Source organism: Pseudophryne corroboree, chromosome 2 (genome assembly GCF_028390025.1).
Source record: "Pseudophryne corroboree isolate aPseCor3 chromosome 2, aPseCor3.hap2, whole genome shotgun sequence".
Taxonomy (NCBI): Eukaryota; Metazoa; Chordata; class Amphibia; order Anura; family Myobatrachidae; genus Pseudophryne; species Pseudophryne corroboree.
The window spans coordinates 274103284-274118706 of NC_086445.1; the positions used below are offsets into that span (position 1 = coordinate 274103284).

Consider the following 15423-nt stretch of genomic DNA (forward strand, 5'->3'; position numbering starts at 1 on the left):
AGGAGTTTTGCTCGATCACCACCTCTTTTCGGTGCCTCCACTCTGTCAATTACCATACTCCTCAACGATGCCAGAGGATGTCGTGCTTCACAAAAGTGTCTAGCCACAGGTTTATCCGAGGTGCCACTTGATATGGCATTCCTGATGGAAAGTCGATGGTTAGCCATTCTTTCACGAAATGGACGAATAGTCTTCCCCACATATACCAGGGAGCATGGGCATGTCAAGGTGTATACCACATAATCAGAGGTGCATGTCAATCTATGACGAATGGATATCTTCACTCCTGTATGCGGGTGATGGAAGAATTGACCCGTGGTCATACTTCTACATGTGGTGCAGTTTATGCACTTGAAGCATCCTAATTTCTTAGGTATCAGCCACATATTCGATGCTTGTGGCATTCCTCTGTCAGGCTGCATCAGTATGTCTTTCAGATTATGGGCACGTCTGAAACTCAGTAGTGGTTTATCAGGTAGTTTCTTCATGAGTGCCGGATCAGTTTTTACCACTGGCCATAGTTTTCTGACTGCTTTCCGGATAGCCGGACCAGCTGTATTAAATGTTGTGGAGATAACAAACGGGTTATCCTCCTTGCGTTTTCTATGTGAGGCTCCCCTATGGATGTTTTTGGCCTTGTATAGGCATCTCGTGATGGTCTTCTTGTCATACCCCCTTGTCTCAAATCTCATTTTCATCTCATCTAATTGTTTAGCGGCCACTTCTTCATCCGAGTTATTTCTGAGAACCCTTAGAAATTGAGATATCGGTAGATTTTGCTTCAATGATCCAGGGTGGTGACTGTCAAATGACAGTAAGGTGTTCCTGTCAGTCGGCTTTCTATACAATTTGAAACCATAGCCATCATTGGTGGTGTAAATACTGACATCTAAGAAATCTACAGTTTCAGTGCTAGAATGCATAGTAAACCTAATTGTTGATTCAAGGCCATTTAAATACTCCACCATGTTCGCTAAGGCTTCCTGGGTACCCACCCATACAAGAAAAACATCATCTATAAATCTTCGGTAGAAGGCGATACTATCACCAAACGGCGGGATGATGTTCATAGTCTCATATGCATCCATAAATAGATTTGCATACGATGGGGCTATATTACTCCCCATCGCTGTCCCGGCCGTTTGGAGATAGTATCGCCCCCCCATATGCAAAATAGTTGCAAGTTAAGATCAATTCCAGCAGGTCCATCAAAAAGTCAACCGGAGGGGAGCCCTTGTGTGATGTCATCAATGCTCGTCTGGTCATGGCTAACCCTTCGGTGTGGGGTATTACCGTATATAATGATACTACATCCATAGTAACCAGAATCCTCTGGCTAGTATGGGTTTGTAGATTTAATAATCTCAAAAAGTCTTCAGTGTCTCTTAGATAGCTGTTGGTTTTCCTAACACAGACCTGCAGAAAGCTATCCACATATTGTGCCACCTTAGAAAAAAGTGAGTTACGTGCAGATATAATCGGACGGCCTGGAGGCCTGTCCAAAGTCTTATGTATTTTTGGTATCAAGTATATAATAGGAGTAATTGGAAAGTCTGTCTTCAGAAAGCCCAAAGTATCTTCATCTATCCATCCCTGGGAAAATGCCATATCTAGGACATCATCCAAACGTTTCTTAAAGGCCAAACCCGGGTCCCCAGGTAATAGCCTATAAGTTCCAGTGTCGGCTAATTGTCTCCGTACTTCAGCGTCATAATCTGTAGTGTTCAATATTACAACCGCTCCCCCCTTATCTGCGGGTCTCACAGTGATGTTAGAGTTGTTCTTTATTTCATATAGTGCCTTTCTCTCTATCGCTGAGAGATTATACCTAATCTTTTTTTGATTAGCCAAGGATTTCTTAACATCAGAGTCAAGCATTCTAGTGAAGGTTCTTATGCTTGAATTGTATGATATCGGGTCATAGATACTTTTATTTTTGAATGGGTTAACAGCTTCAGTCCTCGGTTTCTCATTCCCAAATTTCTCCACTAGTCTCAGCTTTCTGCCCATTTTAAACCTATCAACCGACCAATCAAAATCATCAAATCTGGGGGTAGGGATAAAGCTCAAACCCCTAGATAATACACTCATTTCTGCAGATGTAAGCTTATGTGTAGATAAATTAATCACAGATTCTTCTGAGTTTTGGTCGTTTTTTTCTTTTCTTTTGTATTTGCCCCGCCGGAGGTGGGGCCTTCTGCGTTTAAATTCTGTTCACCAAACCGCGAGCGTGTATTGGCTCTTGGTAACGGAGGTTTTTTATATGTCTGAGTGTCCGAAGAGTCCCTCTCAGAGGAGGAGTAGCTATCAAACTGTGAACGATCCTGTCTAAACCGATTGCCTCTGTATCTAGAGGTAGAGTTATCGTTACCCACCAACCACCTATATACTCTATGATCTTTGTAATCACGATCCACTTTTTCAAGTTTGGCCCTCTTAAAAGTAATCAAATCTTTACGATGTTTATCAATTTGTTGCTTGAGTTTGGTTAGCCACTGCTGTGTATTATCTTTCTGTAAGGTCTCAGTTGCTATTGGCTTGAAATCAGCGATTTCAGTCCTCAGCTTTTTCAACTCACTTCCAGCCTCCTCAATGACTAATAAAAGTAAATCAAAGGAGCATTTGTTTAAGATAGAACACCATTTGCTACAAAAGGCAGGGTTGGGAGAGGTAACCCTGCCTTTTGTAGCAAATGGTGTTCTATCTTAAACAAATGCTCCTTTGATTTACTTTTATTAGTCATTGAGGAGGTTGGAAGTGAGTTGAAAAAGCTGAGGACTGAAATCGCTGATTTCAAGCCAATAGCAACTGAGACCTTACAGAAAGATAATACACAGCAGTGGCTAACCAAACTCAAGCAACAAATTGATAAACATCGTAAAGATTTGATTACTTTTAAGAGGGCCAAACTTGAAAAAGTGGATCGTGATTACAAAGATCATAGAGTATATAGGTGGTTGGTGGGTAACGATAACTCTACCTCTAGATACAGAGGCAATCGGTTTAGACAGGATCGTTCACAGTTTGATAGCTACTCCTCCTCTGAGAGGGACTCTTCGGACACTCAGACATATAAAAAACCTCCATTACCAAGAGCCAATACACGCTCGCGGTTTGGTGAACAGAATTTAAATGCAGAAGGCCCCACCTCCGGCGGGGCAAATACAAAAGAAAAGAAAAAAACGACCAAAACTCAGAAGAATCTGTGATTAATTTATCTACACATAAGCTTACATCTGCAGAAATGAGTGTATTATCTAGGGGTTTGAGCTTTATCCCTACCCCCAGATTTGATGATTTTGATTGGTCGGTTGATAGGTTTAAAATGGGCAGAAAGCTGAGACTAGTGGAGAAATTTGGGAATGAGAAACCGAGGACTGAAGCTGTTAACCCATTCAAAAATAAAAGTATCTATGACCCGATATCATACAATTCAAGCATAAGAACCTTCACTAGAATGCTTGACTCTGATGTTAAGAAATCCTTGGCTAATCAAAAAAAGATTAGGTATAATCTCTCAGCGATAGAGAGAAAGGCACTATATGAAATAAAGAACAACTCTAACATCACTGTGAGACCCGCAGATAAGGGGGGAGCGGTTGTAATATTGAACACTACAGATTATGACGCTGAAGTACGGAGACAATTAGCCGACACTGGAACTTATAGGCTATTACCTGGGGACCCGGGTTTGGCCTTTAAGAAACGTTTGGATGATGTCCTAGATATGGCATTTTCCCAGGGATGGATAGATAAAGATACTGTGGGCTTTCTGAAGACAGACTTTCCAATTACTCCTATTATATACTTGATACCAAAAATACATAAGACTTTGGACAGGCCTCCAGGCCGTCCGATTATATCTGCACGTAACTCACTTTTTTCTAAGGTGGCACAATATGTGGATAGCTTTCTGCAGGTCTGTGTTAGGAAAACCAACAGCTATCTAAGAGACACTGAAGACTTTTTGAGATTATTAAATCTACAAACCCATACTAGCCAGAGGATTCTGGTTACTATGGATGTAGTATCATTATATACGGTAATACCCCACACCGAAGGGTTAGCCATGACCAGACGAGCATTGATGACATCACACAAGGGCTCCCCTCCGGTTGACTTTTTGATGGACCTGCTGGAATTGATCTTAACTTGCAACTATTTTGCATATGGGGGGCGATACTATCTCCAAACGGCCGGGACAGCGATGGGGAGTAATATAGCCCCATCGTATGCAAATCTATTTATGGATGCATATGAGACTATGAACATCATCCCGCCGTTTGGTGATAGTATCGCCTTCTACCGAAGATTTATAGATGATGTTTTTCTTGTATGGGTGGGTACCCAGGAAGCCTTAGCGAACATGGTGGAGTATTTAAATGGCCTTGAATCAACAATTAGGTTTACTATGCATTCTAGCACTGAAACTGTAGATTTCTTAGATGTCAGTATTTACACCACCAATGATGGCTATGGTTTCAAATTGTATAGAAAGCCGACTGACAGGAACACCTTACTGTCATTTGACAGTCACCACCCTGGATCATTGAAGCAAAATCTACCGATATCTCAATTTCTAAGGGTTCTCAGAAATAACTCGGATGAAGAAGTGGCCGCTAAACAATTAGATGAGATGAAAATGAGATTTGAGACAAGGGGTTATGACAAGAAGACCATCACGAGATGCCTATACAAGGCCAAAAACATCCATAGGGGAGCCTCACATAGAAAACGCAAGGAGGATAACCCGTTTGTTATCTCCACAACATTTAATACAGCTGGTCCGGCTATCCGGAAAGCAGTCAGAAAACTATGGCCAGTGGTAAAAACTGATCCGGCACTCATGAAGAAACTACCTGATAAACCACTACTGAGTTTCAGACGTGCCCATAATCTGAAAGACATACTGATGCAGCCTGACAGAGGAATGCCACAAGCATCGAATATGTGGCTGATACCTAAGAAATTAGGATGCTTCAAGTGCATAAACTGCACCACATGTAGAAGTATGACCACGGGTCAATTCTTCCATCACCCGCATACAGGAGTGAAGATATCCATTCGTCATAGATTGACATGCACCTCTGATTATGTGGTATACACCTTGACATGCCCATGCTCCCTGGTATATGTGGGGAAGACTATTCGTCCATTTCGTGAAAGAATGGCTAACCATCGACTTTCCATCAGGAATGCCATATCAAGTGGCACCTCGGATAAACCTGTGGCCAGACACTTTTGTGAAGCACGACATCCTCTGGCATCGTTGAGGAGTATGGTAATTGACAGAGTGGAGGCACCGAAAAGAGGTGGTGATCGAGCAAAACTCCTACTGAAGCGGGAAGCTGCATGGATACATAGGTTGGACACAATACGACCACGAGGCCTTAATGATGGAATACACTACAGTATTTTCCTATAAAGAATGTCCCATGATGGCTCCATCAATATTGTCTTTTTACGTGATATTTTTCTATTTTTCAATTTCATTTTTATTTTTAACTTTTTATTTTATTTTTCATTTTTTGTTCCAGTCGTCGGTTTTTAAATTTTTCAATTTTTCTATACATTCTTTGAAACCAAAAATTATTATGGGATATAGGAACCCAATATACACGTGGGGGGTCCCTGAATAATCATATATTAATGACTGTGACGGGATCGACCCTATGTATATAATTGGAATCTAGTAATAGAATTTGAATTATTATGTAATGATCGTCATAATGATACTCTGAATTTCCTACTTTCCACCAATAGAAACTTGCTCCCTCTGCAGTCATAATTGGATATCATACATATATACATGTGTCCCGCTTGAATCACCATAGGTGCTGTGCTGCTAATTGTATATCACTAGTGGCATGTGATATTAAGATACATTTACATTTACATATATGTGGTATAAGCCTTATATCCCAAGAGTGGGATGTTTAAGTTGTGCGTTGGACCGTGTGGAATTGGCCACTGAGGTGGCGCTTTGACTGTGCAGAGATGCTGTGCCTCCCGTGGTCCGTGAATCGACTTGTAGTAAATCACGTTTGTTTCCTTGGAAACCTGTTGCTATTAAGCGCCTTGAGGATTCTATCATGTGACCTCCTTACGCACCACGGCCATGAGAAACAGTCAGACGGCACGTAATGGATCTTAACTGAACGGTTACTAGGCAACCTCTGACGTATCACATGAGATTTACGTCCTGAGGATGCAGTACGTGCGTTCCACGGACCGGAAATGCGGCCCGCGGTGGAACGCACGCCGTATGTAGTGCTCACAATGTGTGATTACAAGTTTTTGGCTGCATGAGGGGGTGAGTAAAACACTATTGACAGGGTGATTTGCTATGATATGATGATCTCCTGATTTTAATATATGTATGTTGAAATGTCTAGTATATCATATGTAACTGTTTTTGATATGGGGTGTGGGGGAGTTGCCGAGACTAATTGGAGGGAGGGATCTATATGGGTATATAGGTAGCACTAGTTCACTGTACTGGTATCTTGACAAAGGTCAGAACCATGACCGAAACGTCGATCTAATTTGTTTGCTATTGATGGCTTCAATAAAACTTGTGTCTGCTTGAAGACTGGTGAGTGCTCCCCTTATTTGGAATTATATATATATATATATATATATATATATATATATATGGTCCTTGTATGGGCGCCATACAAGGACCATATACACAGATGCAGATCTGAGGGGAGGGCACCGGAGCAAGGTGAACGGAAGTCCGGAGTGCCAGGGACATTTTTTGCATATATATATATATATATATATATATATACATACACACACACATAGAACTCACCATACACACATTTATATAGAATAATATGGCAGTACCTTGACATAGTATACAGTATGACAGGCTGTGAGGGTGCCATCCAGTCACGTAGAGAGCAGGGTTGGACAGAGGTAGTGCTGCGGGCAGCTGCTATAAGGAGCCCTGACTCACACAGTCAGTGTAGCCTGTGTTTGCTGCTCTGATGCCCGGCTCTTCAGCGGCAGCGGCAGCAGATCGTCAGACAGGGACGGGGCGGCAGAGAGGCATTCCGCAAGCATAATGAAGGCAACAAAGCGAAGACCAACCAGACCAAGCAAGTGATGGGGCCCCCCTGAAGCTCGGGGCCCGGGAGGGTTGTCCCCTTTGACCCCCCCTGTCACCGGGCCTGATAATATTGGAGCAAATGCAACCAATAAGGAATGGGATATGGACTCATGGGAAAAAGAGAACTCAATAGTAATATCCGCAAACTGATCAGATGATATGCAAATCATTATTGTTGAGTTTTATTTGCTCTATAGTGAAAATAAAGCAAATACTGTGCTTAGAAGTGTACATCCTCACAGGCATTTTCTTGAGTGGTTTTACAAACAGACCTCAATTCAAACAGTTAACAGTTTAATAGAATAATAATAATAATAATAATATAAAAAATTGGCATAATTTTCTTGCAGCCTTCACCAAGTCCCATGTGGACAGCACAGACGGCGTTGACTATAGAGCAATGAATGTCATGCCATTTTACCTGCAGCTTCCTTAAGGTGTGGTTTGTTTGACATGCTGGAGAAAACACTCATGAGGTTGTGCCCTAGTGAGGCAGTGCTAAAAACATTCGGAACCGTTTATTTTTAAATGTTCCGAACTCATGTAATTTATTAGTCCAGTTTGGCTAAATAAACTAAAAAGGCACAGGCTCTATATTATGTGCTGTACATCTTGAGACAACTTCCAGACACAGAATCATCACCATGTATTTTCTCTAGGTTCTATCACTACTGAAAACACAATGGTCAGCAAGTCTTCAGATTCAGCAACTGGTGAGATGCCTGGACAATCAGAGGTACAGTACTAACACGCTGATTGCAAGAGTATTAGGGGCATAACCAGATCTTTGTGGGCTCCAAAGCAACATATTGAAGGGGCCCCTGTCACTATGCTCCTTGAGAGACACCTTTCCGCAGCAGTTATTAATTTTATCGCTCGTAATAGCGTCTTCATTCATTTTCTGAACCATAGTAGTGCCTTAGTTAATATTATGCTCCATAATGCCCAAGTTTATTTTATGAACCATTGTAGTTCCCTAGTTTATAATAATGTCACACTGTAGGGCTGCAAGTACACATAGTATCCCCAGTTCACATTATGACATACAGTGCCCCCAGTTGATATTATGCAACATTACAGTGCCCCTGATCATACTGTGCCACATTAGAGTGCCCTCCAGTTCAAATTATGCCATGTTACAGTGCTCCAGTTCATATTATGCCACACTATAGAGCCTCCATTTCCAACTCCTCCCACTGATAATGTAATATCACACAATTCAGGCTGGGCAATGGATCAGACCCAATCAGAGCCGGCCCTAACCAATATGATGCCCTAGGCAAGATTTTGGCTGGTGCCCCCTAGCATCGCCGCTAGTTCTGCCTCTGACCTTGCATCTCTTTCCCAGCACCATCACCCCTCATCCATAGCAGTCCTCATTTTGGTGCTCCTACCCCCTATATTTTAAATAGGATTAGTGTGTACATTTGGTGCACAGCTCAAAAAGGGGTGTGTTCTTGCTGGGAAGGTGCATGGCCACACAATAGTACCCCCAATTCCAATTACACCACACAGTAGTGTAACTTTATTCACATAAACATAATGCCACACATTAGTAATGCCTTTATTCACATAATACCAAACAGTAATGCCCCTTACACATATGGCACACATTATGGGGGGTATTCAATTGTTTGAAAAGTCAGTTAGGTGTCTGTTTTTTCCTATCTAATAGATAGGAAAAAAGACACCCAACCAAGTTTTCAAACAATTTAATTCCCCCCTATTAATGTCCTTATAAACATAATGTGCCTTACACATTATACCAACCTTTATTAATGCCCTTATAAACATAGTGACACACATAATGTCCCTTTCATATTTGCCTTACATTATTATTGCACTTACTGTATAAACATAATGATGCACATAGTGCCCCTTACACATGTGCCGCACATTATTAATGTGTTTATACATATGACACACATAATGCCCCTTACACATATGCCAAACACTACTGCACAACCAACCCACCCGCACATACTACTCGCATGGCCACTAACACTGTGACCTCTGCCAATACTTGGATACAGATGTGTACTCATACATCTTGCCTCACGCCAGGAGATGCCTGGCGTGAGTCAGCTGGCAGCTCTGATAACAGCGGGTGCCTTTTTTGACAAAAATGCATCTTATTTGCATTACTATGTGGATAGGTTGCACAAGCAGCTTCTGCTGATTAAAATGATATGCTGCATGCCTATATTCTGTGTGCGACTGTGGCTGTATCTGCATACAAACTGCTACATTACTGTGATTTCCAGGAATACACTGTAACATAGCATATCATTTTAATCAGCAGAAGCTGCTTGTGCCCCTATGCGTACCAGGTGCCCTAGGCATTTGCCTAGTTTGCCTATGCCTAGGCCCGACTCTGGACCCAATTGCTTGGCAAACAAATCTGGGACCCCTTGCACCCACTATAGTTACTCCCTGGCACATATTGTTTTAGATATACCGTACATGATGAAAAAATGTGCAATGTTTGTCATAAGTTACTGAAAAACAGAAGAAACAAAATAAATGTATTATACTGTGATGATATGTGTATATGAGACAGTGGGCACTGAACACAAGTTTGAATGTGACTATATCTAGCAATGTTTTTCCAGACTATGTGGCAGCAAAGCTTTATATCCACATCTCCAAGCATCTGAGGCATCTTGTTTTTTTTCGCTTCGTCCTTCAAATGGGCATTACTTGGTTGTAACTAGGTGCCAGTAATAGTGATAATGGATGCCCTAGCAGATGGGGAGAGATCCATGCAACTCAAGTCGGAATACTGATCAGTAGCGCACGCAGGGGGGGTTTCTTGTTGCACAGAAACCCCCCCTGATGGACTGAATTTGCTTTTTAGAGACGGAGACAGCTGTGTCTCCGTCTTAAGGAAAGCCGCGACCGCGTTCGCGATCGCAGCTGCCGCTACAGGGAGCTCTTGCAAGCAAAGTCTCCCTACAGCTTCTTTCAGTGAGTGGGAGCTGCTGCTCATACACAGCATCTCCATTTCTCCGCTGCTGCTCAGCGTGCCCATATGTAATGCAGCATTCGGCTCCTACCCGGTGACTGACTGCACGCTGACTGTTCTCCTGTGGTGATCGCTGACTGCCTGTCCATACGGTCCGCTCTTCCTGGGGTTTTGGGCCAACTATCTCTGCCTGCCTCTAGCAGTACCCCCCTAAACTCCATGTTTGTGATGTGCGGTGGTAGTACATCTGACCCAGCTACAGCACCAGCATGAGGCATAACGTCAGGGGATCACATATGTAAGTGTACTTATGTGTTTATATGTGTGTCTGTAGGTGTTTGTGTTTTATGTGTTTGTTTGTTTGTTTGTGTATGTTTGTATGTATGTACAGTATGTATGTGTTTGTGTGTATACTGTATGTAGGTGTGTTTGTATACTGTATATGTATGTGTGCATGTGTATATGTGTGTGTTCTATATGTGTGTATATACGTATGTGTTCTAAGGGTGTGTGTGTATGTATGTATGTGTGTGTGTGTGGAACCCACCCTTTCCCACCTTCAAATTCTGTGTTTGCCTCTGACAAACATCTGGAACCCCCACCCCCGGGAAAATCCTGGGTTTGCCCCTGCTGATGGATACTTGCATTGACTTCTGTTTGTGACAGGTGTATGGATATTTGTCAGCGTTGCCTGTGACTCAGAATAGGGCATTTATCTGGAAGGCAAGCTTCAGAAAATTGTAACATATATAGCATAATGATTAAGAACAAATACTGACAACTATATCAAGTATACTAAAGCAAAGTGACATTGTGCAGTTGCTCCATATTATAGACCAGGGTTATTGTCAGGAAAACAAACTTTCAATCATTGTCCTTGGTAATAAGATAAAATGAGTTCTAGCCAGATATTTATTGCTGTTCACAAATAGCAATATTTCTGAAAGCTGTGAGTGACAATTAAATGGATCTATTCACTGAGAGACAAGTCATACAGAAAATAAATAATATATATTAATTAAAAAAAAGAATTTCCTTGTATTACAATATTTTCATCTTAGTATCACCTAAGAATGGTGGTCATTCCGAGTTGTTCGCTCGCTGCCGATTTTCGCAGTGCAGCGATTAAGTAAAAAAAACGGCAAGCATGCGCATGGTACGCAGCGCGCATGCGCTAAGTACTTTCACACAAAACTTTGTAGATTTAGATAAGCTCAAGCAACGTTTTTTCATCGTTTGAGTGATCGTAGTGTGATTGACAGGAAGTGGGTGTTTCTGGGCGGAAATTGGCCGTTTTCAGGGAGTGTGCTAAAATACGCAGGCGTGCCAGGTAAAAACGCAGGAATGGCTGGAGAAACGGGGGAGTGGCTGGCCGAACGCAGGGCGTGTTTGTGACGTCAAACCAGGAACTAAACGGACTGAGGTGATCGCAGTCTAGGAGTAGGTCTGGAGCTACTCAGAAACTGCATGTAATTATTTAGTAGCAGTTCTGCTAATCTTTCGTTCGCTATTCTGCTAAGCTAAGATACACTCCCAGAGGGAGGCGGCCTAGCGTTTGCAATGCTGCTAAAAGCAGCTAGCGAGCGAACAACTCGGAATGAGGGCCAATATACACTACTTCCCCCATAGCATCTGAATAGGAAAGAAACTGTAGAAATACATCAATAATTGGAGGTTAAGTGACCTTGACCCGCCACATTAGGTGGCACAGTAAACTCCACTATGTACCCATGTCCAATTATTAATGCTATTGTTTTCTACTCAGTTTGAACTCACAATGATCTGCGTAAACACTGACACCTTTAATAGACGGCTTCATAAACATCACTTGCATGGTGACCTTTAATAAATAGCACAGTCATTGCATTAGGTATATAATTGTGTGCAATGTACTGAAGAATATGGTGGCAATTATTACATAAAATAATTATATAAAATGCAAATGCTATCAAATGAAACTGTCAATGATAATTAGAAATGTTTGTCTCTTCCAGAACCAGAAATAATGACATTAATTATTCTATATGGGAAATTAGCGTGAACTCAATAGAGGTTCACATTAAGGCATTAGTTGAAAATATCACATTAGGGTGGACTGGAAGGTGACTTACAACTCTATCAGAAACGTATTACATTTTCTGAAGAGCAGTACAGGGCAAAATCATTTTTATTTCACATCTCTGGTACAATTTATACTACTTCTAAGCAAATATTGTAACAAATGTTGGTCTTCCTCAGAGAAGAGAAGGCCCCCTTTCCAACAAATAGTCTGCTGTCATTTATGTCACCACCAGGAGATGTGATAGAGGACGGGATGTAATAGGTACCAGATTTGCAGCAGCTTATTGTTATAAGTTACTTTTCCATTGAGTTTAGTCTCCATATACTCGGCTGTAATAGCCATCGATTTGGACGCTGAGAATGGTAGTCTTGCTCCATAACAATGGTAGTCTTGCTCCATAACAATGGTAGTCTTGCTCCATAACAATGGTAGCCTTGCTCCATAACAATGATAGCCTTGCTCCATAACAATGGTAGCCTTGCTCCATAACAATGGTAGCCTTGCTCCATAACAATGGTAGTTTTGCTCCATAACAATGGTAGCCTTTCTCCATAACAATGGTAGTCTTGCTCCATAACAATGGTAGTCTTGCTCCATAACAATGGTAGTCTTGCTCCATAACAATGGTAGTCTTGCTCCATAACAATGGTAGTCTTTCTCCATAACAATGGTAGTTTTGCTCCATAACAATGGTAGCCTTGCTCCATAACAATGGTAGCCTTTCTCCATAACAATGATAGCCTTTCTCCATAACAATGGTAGCCTTGCTCCATAAAGAGCCGCAATGTGACTATCAGCTTCTTGTTGGTCAAACCATGAAAAAGTCATTGGTTAGAACCACACATGAGTGATTAGATTTAACTAATTAGAGTGGATTTTCTCTGTTTGATAACATGGTTTGTTCAGGTGCAAAGTAACTTGCTTTTTATGTTTTGCTCCCAAATGCCTTGTGCTCTCATCACGAAGCTCAGTGCCAGTCTCTTTGCTAGCTCCTGTGTGGTGGTATCTCTCTGAATATATCACTAAAAGAATGAAGCTGCGGGAGAAGCATAGGGAGCGGGCACAAGACACTAGTCGGTCCTAGGTGCAGGGTGCGCAGTGCCCCCCTAGACCCATGATAGATATGTCACTGACAGGAACAGTAGTGTCCCAGTGTGAGGTGAATGTAGCAAATGCTTCAGACTTACATAGGGCTCTCCACAATTTGACCAGATAAATGTCCAGCTAGTATATCGGAGCGAGGGAGTCCCAGACAGATCCAGTGTTGGATAGGTGGCCACCAGTGATGCAGTACTCACTGCATTCACTCACAAGTGATGCAGTACTCATTCACTCACAAAGAGCAGCACTAGGTAAGCTGCAAGTGACAGAAATCAAACAGTTGACACAAATCCAGAAGTTTTAGATAATGGCCTGAAATATCAACACCACATATCTGACATGTTTCACATCATGAAACTGAGGCTTTTTCAAAGACTGTTTTTTAATTGATACTAACTTGTAGTTTAAATTTGTTTTTTATTTACAAATCATGTTTTATTGTCATATTGCATCTACAATGTGTGTCTCATTGGTTTATGAGTTTTCTGCCATTATTACAAGTTTACTAAAGCAGTATCACAGCATTCTATATAAGTATGTTTGGTTGATTAGTGACACACGCATTGAAACGGCTGCTTTAATTCTGTTCCTTTTATAATTATACCACATTCATTATTTGTACACGTTAGTACAGTTATTGTTTCTTAGTACCTGTTTTTTTTTTCTCGCAGCGCAGCGATCAGGCTACTACTGTGCATTCGTATGCACCGCAATGCGCACGCACGCCGTACGGGTATAAACAGCATCGTTGCTGGGCAATGCTTCTAGCGACAAATCCATTTGCAGGGGTGATCGCAAGGAGATTGACGGAAAGAGGGTGTCTATGGGTGTCAACTGACCGTTTTCTGGGAGTGGTAGGGGAAACGCAGGTGTGTCCAGGCATTTGCAGGGCGGGCATCTGACGTCAATTCCGGGACTGGACAGGCTGAAGTGATCACAAGGGCTGAGAAAGTTCAGACCTACTCAGAAACTGCAAAAAACTTTTTTGACCCGCTTGGCTGCACATGCGATCGCACACTTGCAAAGTGAAAATAAACTCCCCCGTGGGCGGCGACTATGCGTTTGCACCGGCTGCAAAAAGTAGCTAGCAAGCGATCAACTCTGAATGAGGGCCAATGGCCCTCATTCCGAGTTGTTCGCTCGGTAAATTTCATCGCATCGCAGCGATTTTCCGCTTAGTGCGCATGCGCAATGTTCGCACTGCGACTGCGCCAAGTAAATTTGCTATGCACTTAGTAATTTTACTCACGGCTTTTTCATCGTTCTGGCGATCGTAATGTGATTGACAGGAAATGGGTGTTACTGGGCGGAAACAGGCCGTTTTATGGGCGTGTGGGAAAAAACGCTACCGTTTCCGGAAAAAACGCAGGAGTGGCCGGAGAAACGGAGGAGTGTCTGGGCGAACGCTGGGTGTGTTTGTGACGTCAAACCAGGAACGACAAGCACTGAACTGATCGCAGATGCCGAGTAAGTCTGGAGCTACTCAGAAACTGCTACGAGGTGTGTAATCGCAATATTGCGATTACTTCGGTCGCAATTTTAAGATGCTAAGATTCACTCCCAGTAGGCGGCGGCTTAGCGTGAGCAACTCTGCTAAAATCGCCTTGCGAGCGATCAACTCGGAATGAGGGCCAATGTGCGATGACCTTGAGTGACAAGAGCACTTGCTTCTTCACAAAGGAGGTTCACTACTAAACCACATTTTTACTTTGTATTGAGGTCTAGTACTTATAGCTGTTCCCCTTAGGGATGGACATTGAAGAATACTATATTGAGATTATTTATATTTAATCTTCTATTTTGGGCCCACTTCAAATCAATAAAGGCAAAGTTTACTTTGATTGTATCAATAATTACACTGCTTGAACTCTTTGCACCAACCAACCAATTCCTGTCATTTTTCAAACACAGCCTGTAACATGGCAGTTAGGAGCCAATTGTCTGGTACTTTGGGATCTATGCACTAAACATTGGAGAGATAAAAAGTGGATGGAGATAAAGTACCAGCCCACCAGCTCCTAACTGCCATGTTACAGGCTTTGTTTGAAAAATGATAGCTAGGAGCTAAATGGTTTGTACTTTATCTCTGCAAGGCTTAGTACATAGATCCCATTTTTATCTCTTACCACTTTATCACACTCGAAGTCATAGTACATCTCCCCCTTAGAGAGGTGTTCT

The 15423-nt window shown here is 42.1% G+C and overlaps 1 protein-coding gene across 1 annotated transcript in view; it reads left to right on the forward strand.

Annotated features, from left to right (window-relative positions):
- ERICH6B (glutamate rich 6B) overlaps positions 1 to 15423 on the forward strand; it is a 385650-nt gene that overhangs the window by 172889 nt on the left and 197338 nt on the right. Inside the window, exon 6 of the mRNA XM_063952820.1 lies at positions 7777 to 7853. Within this exon, the coding sequence (XP_063808890.1) occupies positions 7777 to 7853 (77 nt within the window). The remainder of the gene's footprint in view (positions 1 to 7776; positions 7854 to 15423) is intronic.